The sequence below is a fragment of the Sebastes fasciatus genome, chromosome 18, assembly GCF_043250625.1.
Source record: "Sebastes fasciatus isolate fSebFas1 chromosome 18, fSebFas1.pri, whole genome shotgun sequence".
Taxonomy (NCBI): domain Eukaryota; kingdom Metazoa; phylum Chordata; class Actinopteri; order Perciformes; family Sebastidae; genus Sebastes; species Sebastes fasciatus.
In genome coordinates, this window is record NC_133812.1 from 4,782,635 (window position 1) to 4,797,957 (window position 15,323).

The window sequence follows — 15,323 nt, forward strand, 5'->3', positions numbered from 1 at the left end:
ACCTGGAAATGAGTTAGCATTTTAGCACTTCCGGTTCCCTCGTCTGGAAGTCAATGGGTTTTTAGTTAAGATAACTGAGATAAGGTCTGTGGTTAACACAAGCTTTAGAGATTTAACGTTTTCTTCTACGACATAAAATACGTCATTAAATATCTCACTAGTGAATTTTGAAGCCTTTGTGTCTTTAAAAAGGTGGTTGCTAACAAGCGGCTAAATGAGACTACTGAACGTCATCACGCCGACTCGTCCGCATTTACAGTTTATACTCGTGATGTAGTTTGCTTGTAGCCTAACGTTAGCTTTTTACTTCTGGCGATTGCATTCACACTACAAAAATCATAAAAATCCCATTGGCTTTTTGTCAAAGGAACCCAGGGCAATGCTAACTTCCTGGTTGGCCTACAAAAATACGTCATCCCTGCAGCGCTCTATTTGTCCAGGGGATGAAAGCCAATTATAACATATCCCACTAAAGACAAAACCAGATGTTAGTGGGTGTTAGTGGGTTTTTGTCCAGTGGGAAAACGGCTTTAGACTGCTTTACAAACAATATGAGGATCTACATAAAATCAATACTGTATATATAGATAGATAGATAGATAGATAGATAGATAGATAGACAGATAGATGAGCTATAGATAGATAGCTTTTTAGATGTTCTCGTACCTGATAGCCCCTCTCTTCTTAAAGAAGAATTTGAAAGTGTAAATGACACCTGTCAGGGCATAAAACCAAATGATCTGCTAATCTTTATGAATCAAGACACCGTAGTCTAACAATGTTTAAATCGAATCAAATCATGACCTTCAAATCGAAAGTCAAATCAAGTGGTGACACCCCTAGAAGATAGTGTGACTGTAACCTGTCACATAGCTGACAACATGAACCCATATAGGCCAGAGGGAAGACCCTCAAAAGTGCTTTAGTTTTAGAGATACCCCTACCGGAGGTAGAACAAAGCACAACAATGTTTTTTATATTCTTTTACTGTAGGTCTCCTACATATGAAATGGATTTTTGTATAAAAATATTTTACTGCAAAAGTGGTTAAATTGACAGATACCGTGACACACCCCATAAATAAAATAAGTGCAAAATAAAGCCAAGCCGAATGGGAGATGGTACACCAAAACTCATGTAATGTCATAATGCTAACTCTGATTGATCCCAGATTTGGTGTGATAGTGGCCAGGGGGTGCCTCTACATGTGTGAAGAAATAGAATGTGAATATATGGATGCATTGAGGAAATACAGTACTACAAACACATAAGTACAATAAGCGGAAATATCAAATATGAAGGTCTATGATGAACGTATTAATTTACTTTTAGGTAGCTTTGGCTGGGATTGTCCCAGTGTCACCCATCAGGATTTGATGGAATGGTATGACTGTGCTGAATCCAGCAATATATGATATGTAACTGTAGCAGGTACGGTCGATGTTCTACATTAAGAAATGTATCACAGTGTTCCAAGCATGAAATGGGGGTAAATAATAGCCCTACCAGGTCTGTCCTTCAGCATCCAGCCCTTTATCGCATCCCGTACAGTGAAACATTCTCATTATTACATGTAAAGATGATGATGTCATTCATTAAAATAACATATTCAATGATTAACACCACATTACATTGATATCACACATTAGCTGGGCTGCATTGCTGTGATTCCTCATTGATAAACATCCTCGTCACAGAGGAAGACTGTGCTGTATGGTCTGTTGTACCATGACCACATGTAACACACTGTGATTCTCCACACATGTACTGTACAGTACACTCAGCTCCACTCCTCATTCATCGCCTGGCTTCGTCAGACACAGTGAATGAGGTTTCAGTTACCCCTTTTTGGTTTGTTTCTATTTTTAGGCGGTTGGCTTGTTATGTAACTTTGGCCTATCAGCAGTGAAATTATCACAATTTCCACCCGCAGCAGTGATGTCGTGAGTCAGTACGATCAGGGAATGTAATAAGGGATGTCCTCTATTATTTAGTTCATATAGCCACAAATGAGAAGGTGATCCAAACTTTTAGCATCGTCTGACCGATGAATTCAACGATCAGGGACCGTCAGAGATGCAGCGTAGACCTCTTTCCTGCGTCGTGTTTCTCGTCTCTCTTTGCCTCTTCTCGTCTTTGTCGCTCCGCTCGCTCCGCTCGCTCTCTGCACACCCACAACCAGGATGTGACATCATGGCGGCGAAGCCCCTGGAGCTGCTCCGTTCCCCTTTGAAGTCAGAACCGTTCTTAACTCGGAGCCTCATTAACATTAATGAAGGAGATGGAAATATTCTCATCTCATATCCCATTCTCCATTCCTATTCTCAGACCTGCACATTTTTCACTTCTTCTTGAGTGGGTGAGTGTGTGTGTGTGTGTGTGTGTGTGTGTGTGTGTGTGTGTGTGTGTGTGTGTGTGTGTGTGTGTGTGTGTGTGTGTGTGTGTGTGTGTGTGTGTGTGTGTGTGTGTGTCCGTGTGTGTGTCCGTCCTTCGACTCCATTAGAGACCTTTTAACACAAATTAAAGTCCACATATGTATAACTGGACCAGAGGCAGAGAGCTGAACCTGAACCGGATCGCTCTGCTGTGTCTGTGGAGCTTGGAAATAAAGCTGAAAAGCATGATATTGGTAGATTTTGTGTCTAGACTAAATATAAGATTATACAGTCTAAATTAAAATGACAGTTGGTACTAGGGATGTCACGATACCAGAAATCTAGTAGTCGATACCAATACCAGTGAATTTCCACGATTCTCGATACCCAATTCGATACCACGGGAAAAAAACAATAAATCCCATGTAATGTGTACATGTGTCTATATATATCCTCAGATTGCAAGCAGTAGTTTAAATTCACTGACATGGTGACATTTCACTGGGTAAAGGCTACCAGAGGTGGGACCAAGTCATTGTTTTGCAAGTCACAAGTAAGTCTCAAGTCTGTGATTCAAGTCCCAACTCGGGTCTCGAGTCCTAAACAATCCATATTAACCAAATATAATGTCAGCAGAGTAACTGGATCCAACTGGTGCTCAGTAATGTAACGTTAGTTCTTCATGGTTTTCTCCTGAAACTTGATTGGATGCTGTTGGATTGGTTCAAACTAAGTGGATCTGGGGAGTTAAGTGTAAGATAATCAAATGCAAGTCCCAATAACATTCACCGGAAATAAAGAGCCCAGAGTTCAATAAAAAAAACACCACTTTTCAGAGATTTAACAATAAGCAACAAAAGATAGAAATTCAGTTTGTTCAGTTCAGTTTTTTCTCTGAAGAGTGAATCCTCTTCTTGAACATAAAGGATCTCTGCATCTCTGGGTCTCGCTGCTGCATGGCGCTGTTGTGTGTGTGTGCGTGTGTGTCAGACTCCGACACAGAGGACAGAAGCAGCCAAATTTGGCGCTTGGCGGGTGTTAATTTCGGACCCTGCAGGCATCGTACGGTTCCTTCGGTACTGTTGAAAACGAGTACCGTCACGTGGCATCGACTTGGTACCGAAGTATCGGTTCTCGTGACAGTGAAAGTAACTTTTTGTGGTATTTTCTCAAACTGTCACTATATCCTGACAGTAGTACATGAGACAGTGAAAAAATCTGGTTCCTCTGACTCCCCCTAGCGCTCCTAGTGGCATTTGCAAGATTCCACCGCGCCCGAATAAAAACAACCAATTAGAGCCGAGCGGTCTCTAACGCAGCTGTCGATCACTGCTTGTGAAACTCACGAACTCCGATCAAAACTCAGGGCCGCGCTGATCAAATATGAATCAATATTATGTAATGTTAATGCGTATTTCTCTCCTCTAATGTTTTCAGAATCATCTTGTAGTGCACGGTTTAGCTTTAAAATGAGAAAATTTGTGACCCGGCATCCATGTTGAAAACAGTGGAGTCAAAACCAAGCACCGCCCAGCAGCCGGAGCACACTAAACAAACGGCACTCGGTGCCGACATGCTGATAGTGTGTCAGTGCAGAGGAAGGGAGGGAGAGAGAGCAGCTGACGTGTTCAGTGGAAGAGTTAACAGGAGATGAGGAGGGTCAACAGGACTAGATTACACCAGTCAAGTACTTAACAAGCGGAAATCCACATTTCACTGTGATTTTCTCTGACATCATATCCCTAAAGTAGCAGCAAAGACAAAGGGGCAATGCACCAACACATAATGCATACTAATCTCAGCGGGGGGATGTTAACGATGCTGCCATTAATGTAAATGAAACCTAATTGTACACTTTCTTTCCCCGGTGATGTATTCAGTGTCTGGCTAAGAGAGGAAAAAAACACAAATGTCAAAGTTAATTCTCCAGCAGCGAGCGGACCGACAAGGAAAAAAGCAACCGTGTCAGGCTTTCTATTTAATACGTCTCATGTTGTTTTTCTCCACATTTTCTTCCTCTCTAAACACTCTGGGATGGATTCCTCTGGCTTACGGCGGTTATAAAGAAGTGGAGCACTGGGGGCCTTCAGCTGAATCGCACACACTCATAATCACCCTCCGCAGAACATTCACCACACAAAAATGTACCGTGGTGTGTATCGTACATATAGACACAGGCACACTGCGGTGAAGGTTTGTGAATCCAAACCATTGCAGGCAAAGGCCGCGGTCTCTGCAGTGGTCCTGGATTTATTCCATGGTATGAGAACACTGCTGACATCCCATCTGACCAAAGTGACCACAGTCAACAAAACATGCAGCAATGCAATCATTATTTTTTACCGCTCAGATGTGATTGTTTAACATTTCCCCCCTTTGATTGGCTGCGTGCAATCAAGAGACCCACGCAGACCCAGAACCAGACTGTAGAGGAGGCTCTGGGATGGAAAGTCATCCAGATCAAATCACTCGTTAAGAGAACTGTTTTCCTTCTGCTTATTGTAGGCTCACACATACATCCAGCACAGTCTCATGGCAGTTCGTGAAATAGACATGAAATTTATTCTACTTGATTCGTGTACATAGACACTAATGTCCCTTTTGTTTTCCTGACGCTCAACACGACTTTCAACAATGTCATTTTTCGTGCGTTTTCCTACGAACGTCCAGCAACATGTGATGCACGTGTCAATTTCCGCTCCAGTCTTTTCAAAATTGGAAAGGAAAAGATGGACTTGGTTAGGCTTAGGCAACAAACTACTTAGTTAGGTTTAGGAAAAGTTAATATAACACCAGAAGTGCTGTAACTTAAGTAGAGAAGTAATAAATCTACTTTTACTTGTGGTTTCACACGGGACACGAACAGCGGTCTCCTGGGCGAATGTCCTGTGTTTTTTGACCCACCCGTCGACCCCGACCTCTTCCCTACACGGCGTTCGCCACTCTTTATACTTCCTGGTTCACAATTCCGTGGATTACATATTAATTGATTTAGTGCCGACCATTACGAAAAAAAAATTAAATTCGTGTGTCTATGTACACGAATCAATACATTACATTTCGTAACCATTTCCCGAACTGCTGTGCGACTGGGCTGATACATCAGTGTCTCTGGAGTCAGTAGTTCAGTATGCGCTTTCAAAGACTGGAATACAAAGGGGGGGAAATGGCTAGCTAAAGATCAAATGTAATACCGTAGCTTTGTGGTGGCTCACAGTGCTTGTGACCGGATGGAAAAAAACGAACATTCATCAAACTGACTCTATATATACACCAAACATTTATAGCATAAAGATTTGTGTCTGCTGAAATCTCTATTACGCACATAAAACATGAATGTGGGTGGGTTTATCCTCTACTACATCCAGCCATGTAACCACCACCATAGCTGCTTAAAATGAATGGATCTTAGTCAGTTTTCCTAGTTTAATAAAGATGTGAGGTTTCATCATTTGCCTGTAGAATATGTAAAAAGTTCTGAATGAATTATTCTGCCTTGGTTTCTTGTCTCCTTTCCATTTCCGTTGCTCCAGTTAATTTCTGCTCCCAGTTAGCCAGTTAGATATGGGCTGAGGTGTTAATGCAGCATGGAGGAGATTTGTGATTAAAAACAAAACAGAATGGTAATTCATCAGCTGCTGTGGAGCGCTAACACAGTTCAGCTTCTGTTGTCATAATGAAGCACATAAGCAGAGGTGTGAAAGTGTGTGTGAGAGCGTTGGATGTGTTCATGTGAACACGTTCTCACTGGCAACTCCTCAAATAACAACGCTTGGTCAGTGGCGCTACGCTTCAAACTATGACGCTCTTGGTAGCCCTCTAGCGCTCAGTTTTGGGCGCGTCAGTTTCCTCTCGTTACATGCATAGTGTATTTTCAAAATAAACTTCTGTGTTTACAGGAAACGTACAGTTTCCGCTTGTTACATCCATACAGTGTCCTTTCAAAATAAACTTCTGTGTTTACAGGAAACGTAGTTTCCACTTGTTATAAGCATACAGTGTATTTTCGAAATAAACGTCTGTGTTTATAGGAAATGTACAGTTTCCACTTGTTACATACATTTAGGGTCTTTTCAAAATTAACTTCCATGTTTACAGAAAACGTACAGTTTCCGCTCGTTACATACATTTAGTGTCCTTTCAAAATAAACTTCTGTGTTTACAGGAAACGTACAGTTTCCGCTCGTTACATGCATAGTGTCTTTTCAAAATAAACTCCTGTGTTTACAGGAAACGTACAGTTTCCTACAGGTTTAGGAAAAGATCTGGGTTAAAATAAGTATGTTTGTGACGTAACTTACATACGCGGCATTAGTTAAGTACAAGGTAAGATAAGTCAACATTGACTTGGTTTTACACGGGACAGGAACAGCCTTCTCCTGGATGAAAGTCAGGGTTTTGACCCAACCATCCGCCCTGACCTCCTTTCTACGCAGAATTTCTCGCTCTTTATACTTTGTCAGTTGCTCTGAGTATCTAATAATGAGGCGGATGGGATTACATTGGAGTTAGTTGAAAGCCCGGTGCGTCTCATACAGGCGCTAAAGGATGACTCGAGGGCCACGGACAAAGCGTTGGTATTTGAGAACGGTTTGGACATTCATGTGTGTGACCTTGACAACGTACTGTAGAGCACATTGCACGCACAGCAGATAAATGTTCCAAAAGCTGCTTCAAGAAGATACAGTAGTGTTACTGAGAGTTGTTTCAAACCTGGAGTGCATGTTAAGCAGCAGTGTGCGCATGTGTATGAGCCCAATGCAGTGTTCTCTTGTCAGTGTGGACCCTCCATTTTAATGCATTTCCAACTTTGAAGACACTTTTAAAAACACAAGGTGTGTGTCTCAGTGGAAGTGGATCTGTCCTCCTCTCATCACTTCCTCCCCTTGGCTCTTCTCACTCCTTCAGTCCTTCTTTTTCTTCTCCCCGAGCAGTTCGTGCCTGTCATTATTACTCTCTCAGCTTCTCCGTCTCTCCTCCCTCTGTTTCTTCCTCTTCCCCCTCTCACTTCCTGTCTCCTTTCTCTACTTGTATTCACTGAAGAGCTTTCTTCTCATCTTAAAGTCTCTTTGTGTCTTTGCATTTACCAGACAGTGATGGTCTCACAAAGTAATGTTATCATCCTGGGAAATGTAGGATCACTGTTTTAGGACAAGGACATCTCAGCCTCTGTTGCTTAAATTTTGACCATGTCCCTTTAAACACAAGTCACGTGACTGCTTGGTGTCCAGCTATCAGCTACCAAGGCATGTCACTGAACACTTTGTAAGACTGTGTAGTTATTTAGTGACTGATACAAAATACAGCCAGCCACCCATGAAGCAGATTTCATTAGTTCTGTGCTCAAGGGCTGAAATGGTCTGAATTAGATCTCATATGAACTCCCTCTGTGTGCATGCGTGCGTGCTAGTAATAGCAGTCTGCAGACTGTGTAAGATGCTAAAGGAGATGAGGATGAGGTGCTGTCTCTTGTCATTTTAAGGAATGTGGAAGGATGTGAAGGGCTGGTGGATTTATCAGAGAGTAATCTACACTCTTTGATGAATTCATCACAGCGCTGATGACATTTGCTTGCTAAATAGGAAACACTGCAGTGCTGCGTTTGATAATATTATGGTTAACCATGTAAAGCACTGATTGTAACATGAAGATGAGCTCACTGATAGCAGACCAGTGGGCTACCTCCGGTTCTGAGTGCCTTAAACCTGCATTCTCTCTAACAGCCAGCAGGGGGTGACTCCTCTCGTTGCTAAAAGAAGTCTGGTTGTATAGAAGTCTATGAGAAAATGAGCCTACTTCTCTCTTGATTTATTACCTCAGTAAACATTGTAAACATGAGTTTATGGTCTCAATCGCTAGTTTCAAGTCTTCTTCAATACAGCATGATGTTCATTTAGTAAATGATGGTCCCATTTAGAGTCAAATAGACCATAAAGCAGGGGATGCTTTAGGGCGGGGCTACCTTGTGATTGACAGGTCGCTACCATGGCATTGTCCGGTCTGGGAGTTGTCCGTGTTTTCGTCTTACAACTTTAACCCTTTCACAGTGTATTTTCTGTTCATGAAAATGAATTGTAAAATTTTTGGTCGCCTGAAAATGTCTTATTCAATGTTCGATTGTTCTTATCTCCACCCTGTCGTGTCACTTCTGGTCGCAAAAAAAGCAAGATGGCGACGGCCAAAATGCCGAAACTCAGGGCTTCAAAATGTCAGTCCACAAACCAATGGGAGACGTCACGGTGGCTACGTCCATTTCTTATATACACCTACCAGCCATAACATTATGACCACCTGCCTAATATTGAGTAGGTCCCCCTTTTGCCGCCGAAACAGTCCTGACCCGTCGAGGCATGGACTCCACTAGACCTCTGAAGGTCTGCTGTGGTATCTGGCACCAAGCCGTCAGTAGCAGATCCTTTAAGTCCTGTATAAGTTGTGAGGTGGGGCCTCCGTTGATCGGAATAATTTGTCCGGCACATCCCACAGATGCCCGATTAGATTGAGATCTGGAGAATTTGGAGGCCGAGTCAACACCTCAAACTCGTTTCCATCCACATGATGTAACAGAAAACGTGATTCATCAGACCGGGGCTACCTTCTTCCATTGCTCCATGGTCCAGTTCTGATGCTCACGTGCCCGTTTTAGGCGCTTTTGGCGGTGGAGACGGGTCGGCGTGGGCACCCTGACCGGTCTGCGGCTACACAGCCCCGTACGCAACAAACTGCGATGCACTGTATGTTCTGACACCTTCTATTGGATCAGACAACACGGGCCAGCCTTCGCTCCCCACGTGCATCAATGAGCCTCGGGTCTGACCCTGTCGCCGGTTCGCCGGTTCTCCTTCCTTGGACCACGTTTGGTAGGTCCTGACCACTGCAGACCAGGAACATCCCACAAGAGCTGCAGTTCTGGAGATGCTCTGACCCAGTCGTCTAGCCAGCACAATTTGGCCCTAGTCAAAGTCGCTCACATCCTTACGCTGGCCCATTTTTTCTGCCTCCAACACTAATATATCCCCCCCACTGCCAGGTGCCATTGTAACGAGATAATCAATGTTATTCACTTCACCTGTCAGTGGTCATAATGTTATGGCTGATCGGTGTATAGTCTATGTAGCAGACACAAATACAGTGGCAATGCAGTTACTTGAAAATAAAATCAAATATCACAAACTTAGTTCTACTTCAAAAAGACTTCTGGGAACCTCAGTGTAGGAAAAAGCCACCATGGTTTCAAAAGGGTTTCCATTGTCTAATGGTGGTCTGTGCAGTAGTAGGGGACACACCGAAATATTTTGTAACAGTTGAGAGTAAATTAGCATTCATTTTGCAGCGTGTTTTTTTTGTGTGTAGCAGGGTCACACCGACCGGAGGAAAGATGTTAGCGCGTCTTTTTGATGACAGTTGTGGCAGAGCAGGCTGTGCTCTCACATACCTGTTGCATCACTACCTGTAATCACAGTTCAGAACATCCTCCAGGCTTTTGTGACTTTGGTACAACATGTGTTCAGTCTGAAAGGTTTACTTCAAAGAGGAAAAAAAACAGGAGAAATCAAAGCTGGTTAACAAGGTACCTGGGGCCACACGAGCTGGCAACACTAAACCATAGTACACCGTGTGTTTTTATCAGCTCAGTTGAAATGCATGTTTGACCATCAGATCAGATTGTATAACGCTTTCCCCTCTTTGTGTTTCCTGCAGCGAACAGAGTATCTGCCAGGCGCGAGCCGCTGTCATGGTGTACGACGATGCCAATAAGAAGTGGGTCCCAGCCGGCGGTTCCACGGGCTTCAGCAGAGTCCACATCTACCACCACACGGGCAACAACGCCTTCCGCGTGGTGGGACGCAAGATCCAAGATCATCAGGTCAGTGGGCTAAACGCACACGGAAGCCTTATTCATCCAGTGCATGAAGTCAGTTGGTCAGATATGGTGGTTTTGAGAATCACAATTACAAATGCATCTAATGCCTTTAAATTGATATTTCGTCAGCCAGCTTTAAGAACTGTGTAGCCACAATGGGTGTAAGAAAACATGAATACACTTTATATATATATATATATACAGTGTATATATACATATATATATATATATATATGCTGCTTCAATCCATATTTGTTGGTGTTTAGCCTTTCAAAAACAACATTTTCACTGCAGTGGAAAAGCTGTTCGCTCTCCCACTTGCTTCGAACACTCCATTCGAATACCTCAATAGAAACTAGTACATGGTTGGTACCAATAGATTCCTTAGGTTTTTCTGGTTTCATTTGATACCAGTATCTTCACCTCTAGCTTTAAAACTGAGCCCACGTCAACATCCGAAAGATCGATTGGGTTAAAGAAATTAGTGGCGTTAAAACAAATTTGGTGTAACGCGTTATTATCGTGTTCATTCTGACAGCCTTAAAAAAAGGTCCGATCCACTGTGTTTATTTCCTATTAACAGAGCCAAGGCTGTGTATGAACACCAGATTTTTTTTTTTCAGTGCACACACAGAACAGACAGCTAGCAGACCGTGAGGAGATATTCACTGAATTTGACAAAAATTGTATTGGATTAGAAGCACAGACTCCTCTTTTAAATAGGTCTTATTATTTAAAAAAAAATTTAATTGAAATGACAGGCAGTAATAGATTATGATGGAGTTTTTACAACCCTGTCAGTCAAAATGACAGACAACGAGAAAGTCTAACGCAACCACTGCCTATTACACCCAGTATATCCAATATACCCCATACCTTTATATTCACACGTGTAACAATACATGAAAACAAAACACAGCAAGTAGCTATTGGAGGAAAAGGCAGTTGAGGATCACCGGAGGCTTGTGTGTGTGTGTGTGTGTGTGTGTGTGTGTGTGTGTGTGTGTGTGTGTGTGAGATGACAGTATGTGAGTGATTCCCTCCCGCGGGTCAGCACACACTGCCTCAGCAATCCCACAATCCTCTCTGTCTTATTGTCTGAGTTTTCCTCTGTGGCTGGAGGGAGGGAGGGAGGGAGGGAGCGAGGGAGGGAGGGAGAGAGAGAGAGAGGGAGGAGGATAAGTCATGATGCCTCTGTGCCTTCAGCAAGTCTACATTTTGCTACAATCAGAGCAACAACAACATCAGGTCATAGCAGTAAGAATATCTGGAACTTCACCAAGAAAAGAGAAACCAAAGAGTTGTCATGTCTTGTGTGGTGACCTGCCATGACATAGTTGCATCACACAACTAAGTCGTGGCTACTCACAGTCAGAAACATTGGTGAAATACACTTAGCGGAGGTAATTTCCAAATAGGCATATTAGTCGCGTGCTTTGACATAACCACCGCGTGGGACTTGCCATGCCCGCCACTATTCACTTCAGTAGAAGTCGGGCACCAGTGTAAAATACATCAGACCGGCAATACATCATCAAGAGCTTTTGGGTTAAACCAATCCCGTGTCCCTCGTAGACGGTAACAGAGTAAACAGAATGCATACGAACTTGTCAAAATTAAAATCCAAACATATGTCATATTGCATTGAAGTCTATGGGATCTTCGGTTTTCTATCCCCCAAAAGGGGGCGGGGCCTTGACTTTTGCAGTGTACCTGATGTGCCGGTCTGATGTATTGGAATGCTGCCACATGACGTAATGATGATAATGACCCTTCCTTCTCTTATAGTTTCCTTGGTTGATGTTTCACAGTGACAGTGAACCAGGAAAGGAATAGATTATGCTCTTTGTGCAGCCGGAAAGCTTTTAATGTGAAACATCTGTGCAGGAAGAGTTGAATTTCACTGGTAAAGCGGAACTGAGTGGAATTATTTAATGAGTGAGAACAGTACTTGTGTCAAAAGGAGAAACTTGGAGCAATGGATTGGAGGGTATGACATAACTGCTGTTGGAATTTACATTATTAATGAATCATCAGATGAATGAATCAGAAAACAGGGATAGGTCTTATTAGAATATGATCATTCTAGGGCTACGTGATAACGCATTAACACAAATTCGTTTCAACGCCACGAATTTCCTTAAAGGTCCGATATTGTAAAAAGTGAGATTTTCATGTCTTTTATATCATGAAGCAGGTTTAAGTGATATATAAATACTGTGAAAGTATCGAAACTCTGAATCCACAGAGAAAAACACACAGCCCATATTCAGAAACTGTGCGTTTGAAACAAGCCGTTAGGATTTCTGTCCATTTGTGATGTCACAAATCTACAATATTTAGACCATTTCACAGTTTTAAACATAAACATTCTAAATGTGTCCCAGTTTATTTCCTGTTGCACTGTATGTGAATGACATCAGCTGACAGGATGTAAACAAGGACCCAAGCTGTTGCCTAGCAACCCAATTCCGTTACCATACCGATGAAATGCGCTAAAACGGAGCGTTTCAGACAGAGCATGAATACAGGTTTATTCCGACAGACAGTATGAGGAAAATAATGTGACTTTTTGATCATTACAGCATGTAAACATGTTCTAGTAGAAACCCAAAATACAAGTAAGAACCTGAAAATGAGCTTGATATGTCCCCTTTAAGGCATTAACGCAACTTGTTTAGGTTGTAGCGGGCATTTTCAAAGGGATCCCTTGACCTCTGACCTCCAGATATGTGAATGAAAATGGGTTCTATGGGTACCCACGAGTCTCCCCTTTACAGGCATGCCCACTTTATGATAATCACATGCAGTTTGGGGCAAGTCATAGTCAAGTCAGCACACTGACACACTGACAGCTGTTGTTGCCTGTTGGGCTGCAGTTTGCCATGTTATGATTTCAGCATATTTTTTATGCTAAATGCAGTACCTGTGAGAGTTTCTGGACAATATTTGTCATTGTTTTGTGTTGGTAATTGATTTACAATAATAAATATATACATACATTTGCATAAAGCAGCATAATTGTCCCATCCCATGTTGAGTATTAAATACTTGACAAATCTCCCTTTAAGGTACATTTTGAACAGATAAAAAATGTGATTAATTTATGATTAATTACGATTAAATATTTAAATTGATTGACAGCCCCAAGATAATGTATGTCTCAGATTACTCTGACACTGGAATGTTGTTATCATCCTGGCACACCTCATCAAATAATTGGATATTTTTAAAAAGGAATGGGACGTTTCTGTTAGCGGTTCACACTCACTGATTTTTTCAGTTTGTGCGGCGCCGCTTTCATAAGATCTGTTTGTTTTATTCACCGCCACCTACAATAAGCATCTAGAGTTACACCATCTCACTTCTTCTTCACACTTACTGGCTGCTTGTTTGAATACTCAGTCTTTCAATAATAATAGAACGCTTATGTGAGTCCCTTCCCCGCCTGCCAGAGAGATATTATAATAACCGCAGAAATTGACACTAGATTATTTCTTGCCAGGTAAAAATAAATGTTGCCGGCACCAGCGCTAGACCCTTGTTCCATAAACTAGCGGATTGGTTACAGGTTTTAGTGCTAGAGGAACTGTTTATTGGCCAAAGCAATATGATGCTGAAGGATAAAATATGACTTTTTGAAGGCTGGTCTCGGTATAGATTAATCTCTCAGTTTTACCTTGGGGTTTCTGAAATCTTAACTAACCACGGGGCCCTGTAACATAAGCTTTCGACCACGGGGTCCCTGTGAGGGAATGTGTTGGATTCAGTCTTAGTTTGGACATGAGATGACACAGTGATTATGGGATTATACCACATTACACAATCTTTCAGGGTATTTCAGCTGTATCAGATGAAAAGTGTTTTACACCATCCCCACATTTCACGGTGCCAAAAAATCACAGATTGTGATGCAGATTAAATTCAAAATGCGTTTGGAGGATGCAGAAATGGAGAGAGGAGAATCAGTTGTTGTCACAGTCCCTCAGGTTCTCAGACCCATCTCTCCATCTCAATAACTCAGACAGGAGTAGCTTGAGGCGTTTCTGCTTGGCCGCGTGCCCAGGACACTTAAACATCCCTGATGTTAGCATCAAAAAGCACCTTAAACGCAGAGTGATTGGATCATAAAGTGACGAGCAGGTAAACATGACTTTTACGCCACATAATGGCTACAGAGTCCCAGTGTCATCACTTTGTGCTTAATGAGATCGGGCTTGTTAGAGGGACAATATCAGAGAGTGTGTGTGTCAGCTCCTGAGCTTGGCGGCAGGTGGACAGAAGGTAGCGTCATGACAGAGAGAAAGAGTGATTGATGGAGCGAGACCACAATATTTTGACTCCCTTGTTTTTATGTCTATATCTGTGCTACTAAGCCATAAATCTCAGGTCAGCCTTGAAACATGTTGTCACATTTCCACAAGGCTATTTCAAGTCTGTTTAAGCTCTCAACACTTCAGAAACATAAATATACAGGACTCAACAGCATATTTTTCTTGGTGGCGCCTTAAATAAAGCTGTATTATCACAGTTGCTGATTGGTTTACTTTAAAGGTCCCATATCGTGCTCATTTTCATGTTCATACTTGTATTTCGGGTTTCTAATAGAACATGTTTACATGCTGTAATGTTTAAAAAACAACTTTATTTTCCTCATACTGTCTGCCTGAATATACCTGTATTCACCCTCTGTCTGAAACGCTCCGTTTTAGTGCATTTCAACGAAATTGCAAAGGAATTGCGTTGCTATGCAACAGTTTGGGTCCATGTTTACTTCCTGTCAGCTGATGTTATTCACATACACTGCAACAGGAAATAAACTGGGACACATTTAGAATGTTTATGTTTAAAACCTTGTAATAGTCTAAATATTGTATATTTGTGACATCACAAATGGACAGAACGGCTTGTTTCAAACGCACAATTTCTGAATACGGGCTGTGTGTAATTTTCCGTATATTGAATGTTTTGATAGTTTAACAGTATTTATATAGCACTAAAACCTACTTTATAATATGAAAGACCTGAAAATCGCCCTTTTTATAATATGTCAGGATTATCAATGATGGATAACAGTTTGTTCA

The 15,323-nt window shown here is 42.0% G+C and overlaps 1 protein-coding gene across 5 annotated transcripts in view; it reads left to right on the top strand.

Moving 5' to 3' along the window:
• enah (ENAH actin regulator) overlaps positions 1-15,323 on the top strand; it is a 168,468-nt gene that overhangs the window by 67,175 nt on the left and 85,970 nt on the right. For all 5 annotated transcript variants that reach the window (XM_074616599.1, XM_074616598.1, XM_074616600.1 and 2 more), the window contains exon 2: positions 10,077-10,242. In XM_074616599.1, the coding sequence (XP_074472700.1) occupies positions 10,077-10,242 (166 nt within the window). The remainder of the gene's footprint in view (positions 1-10,076; positions 10,243-15,323) is intronic.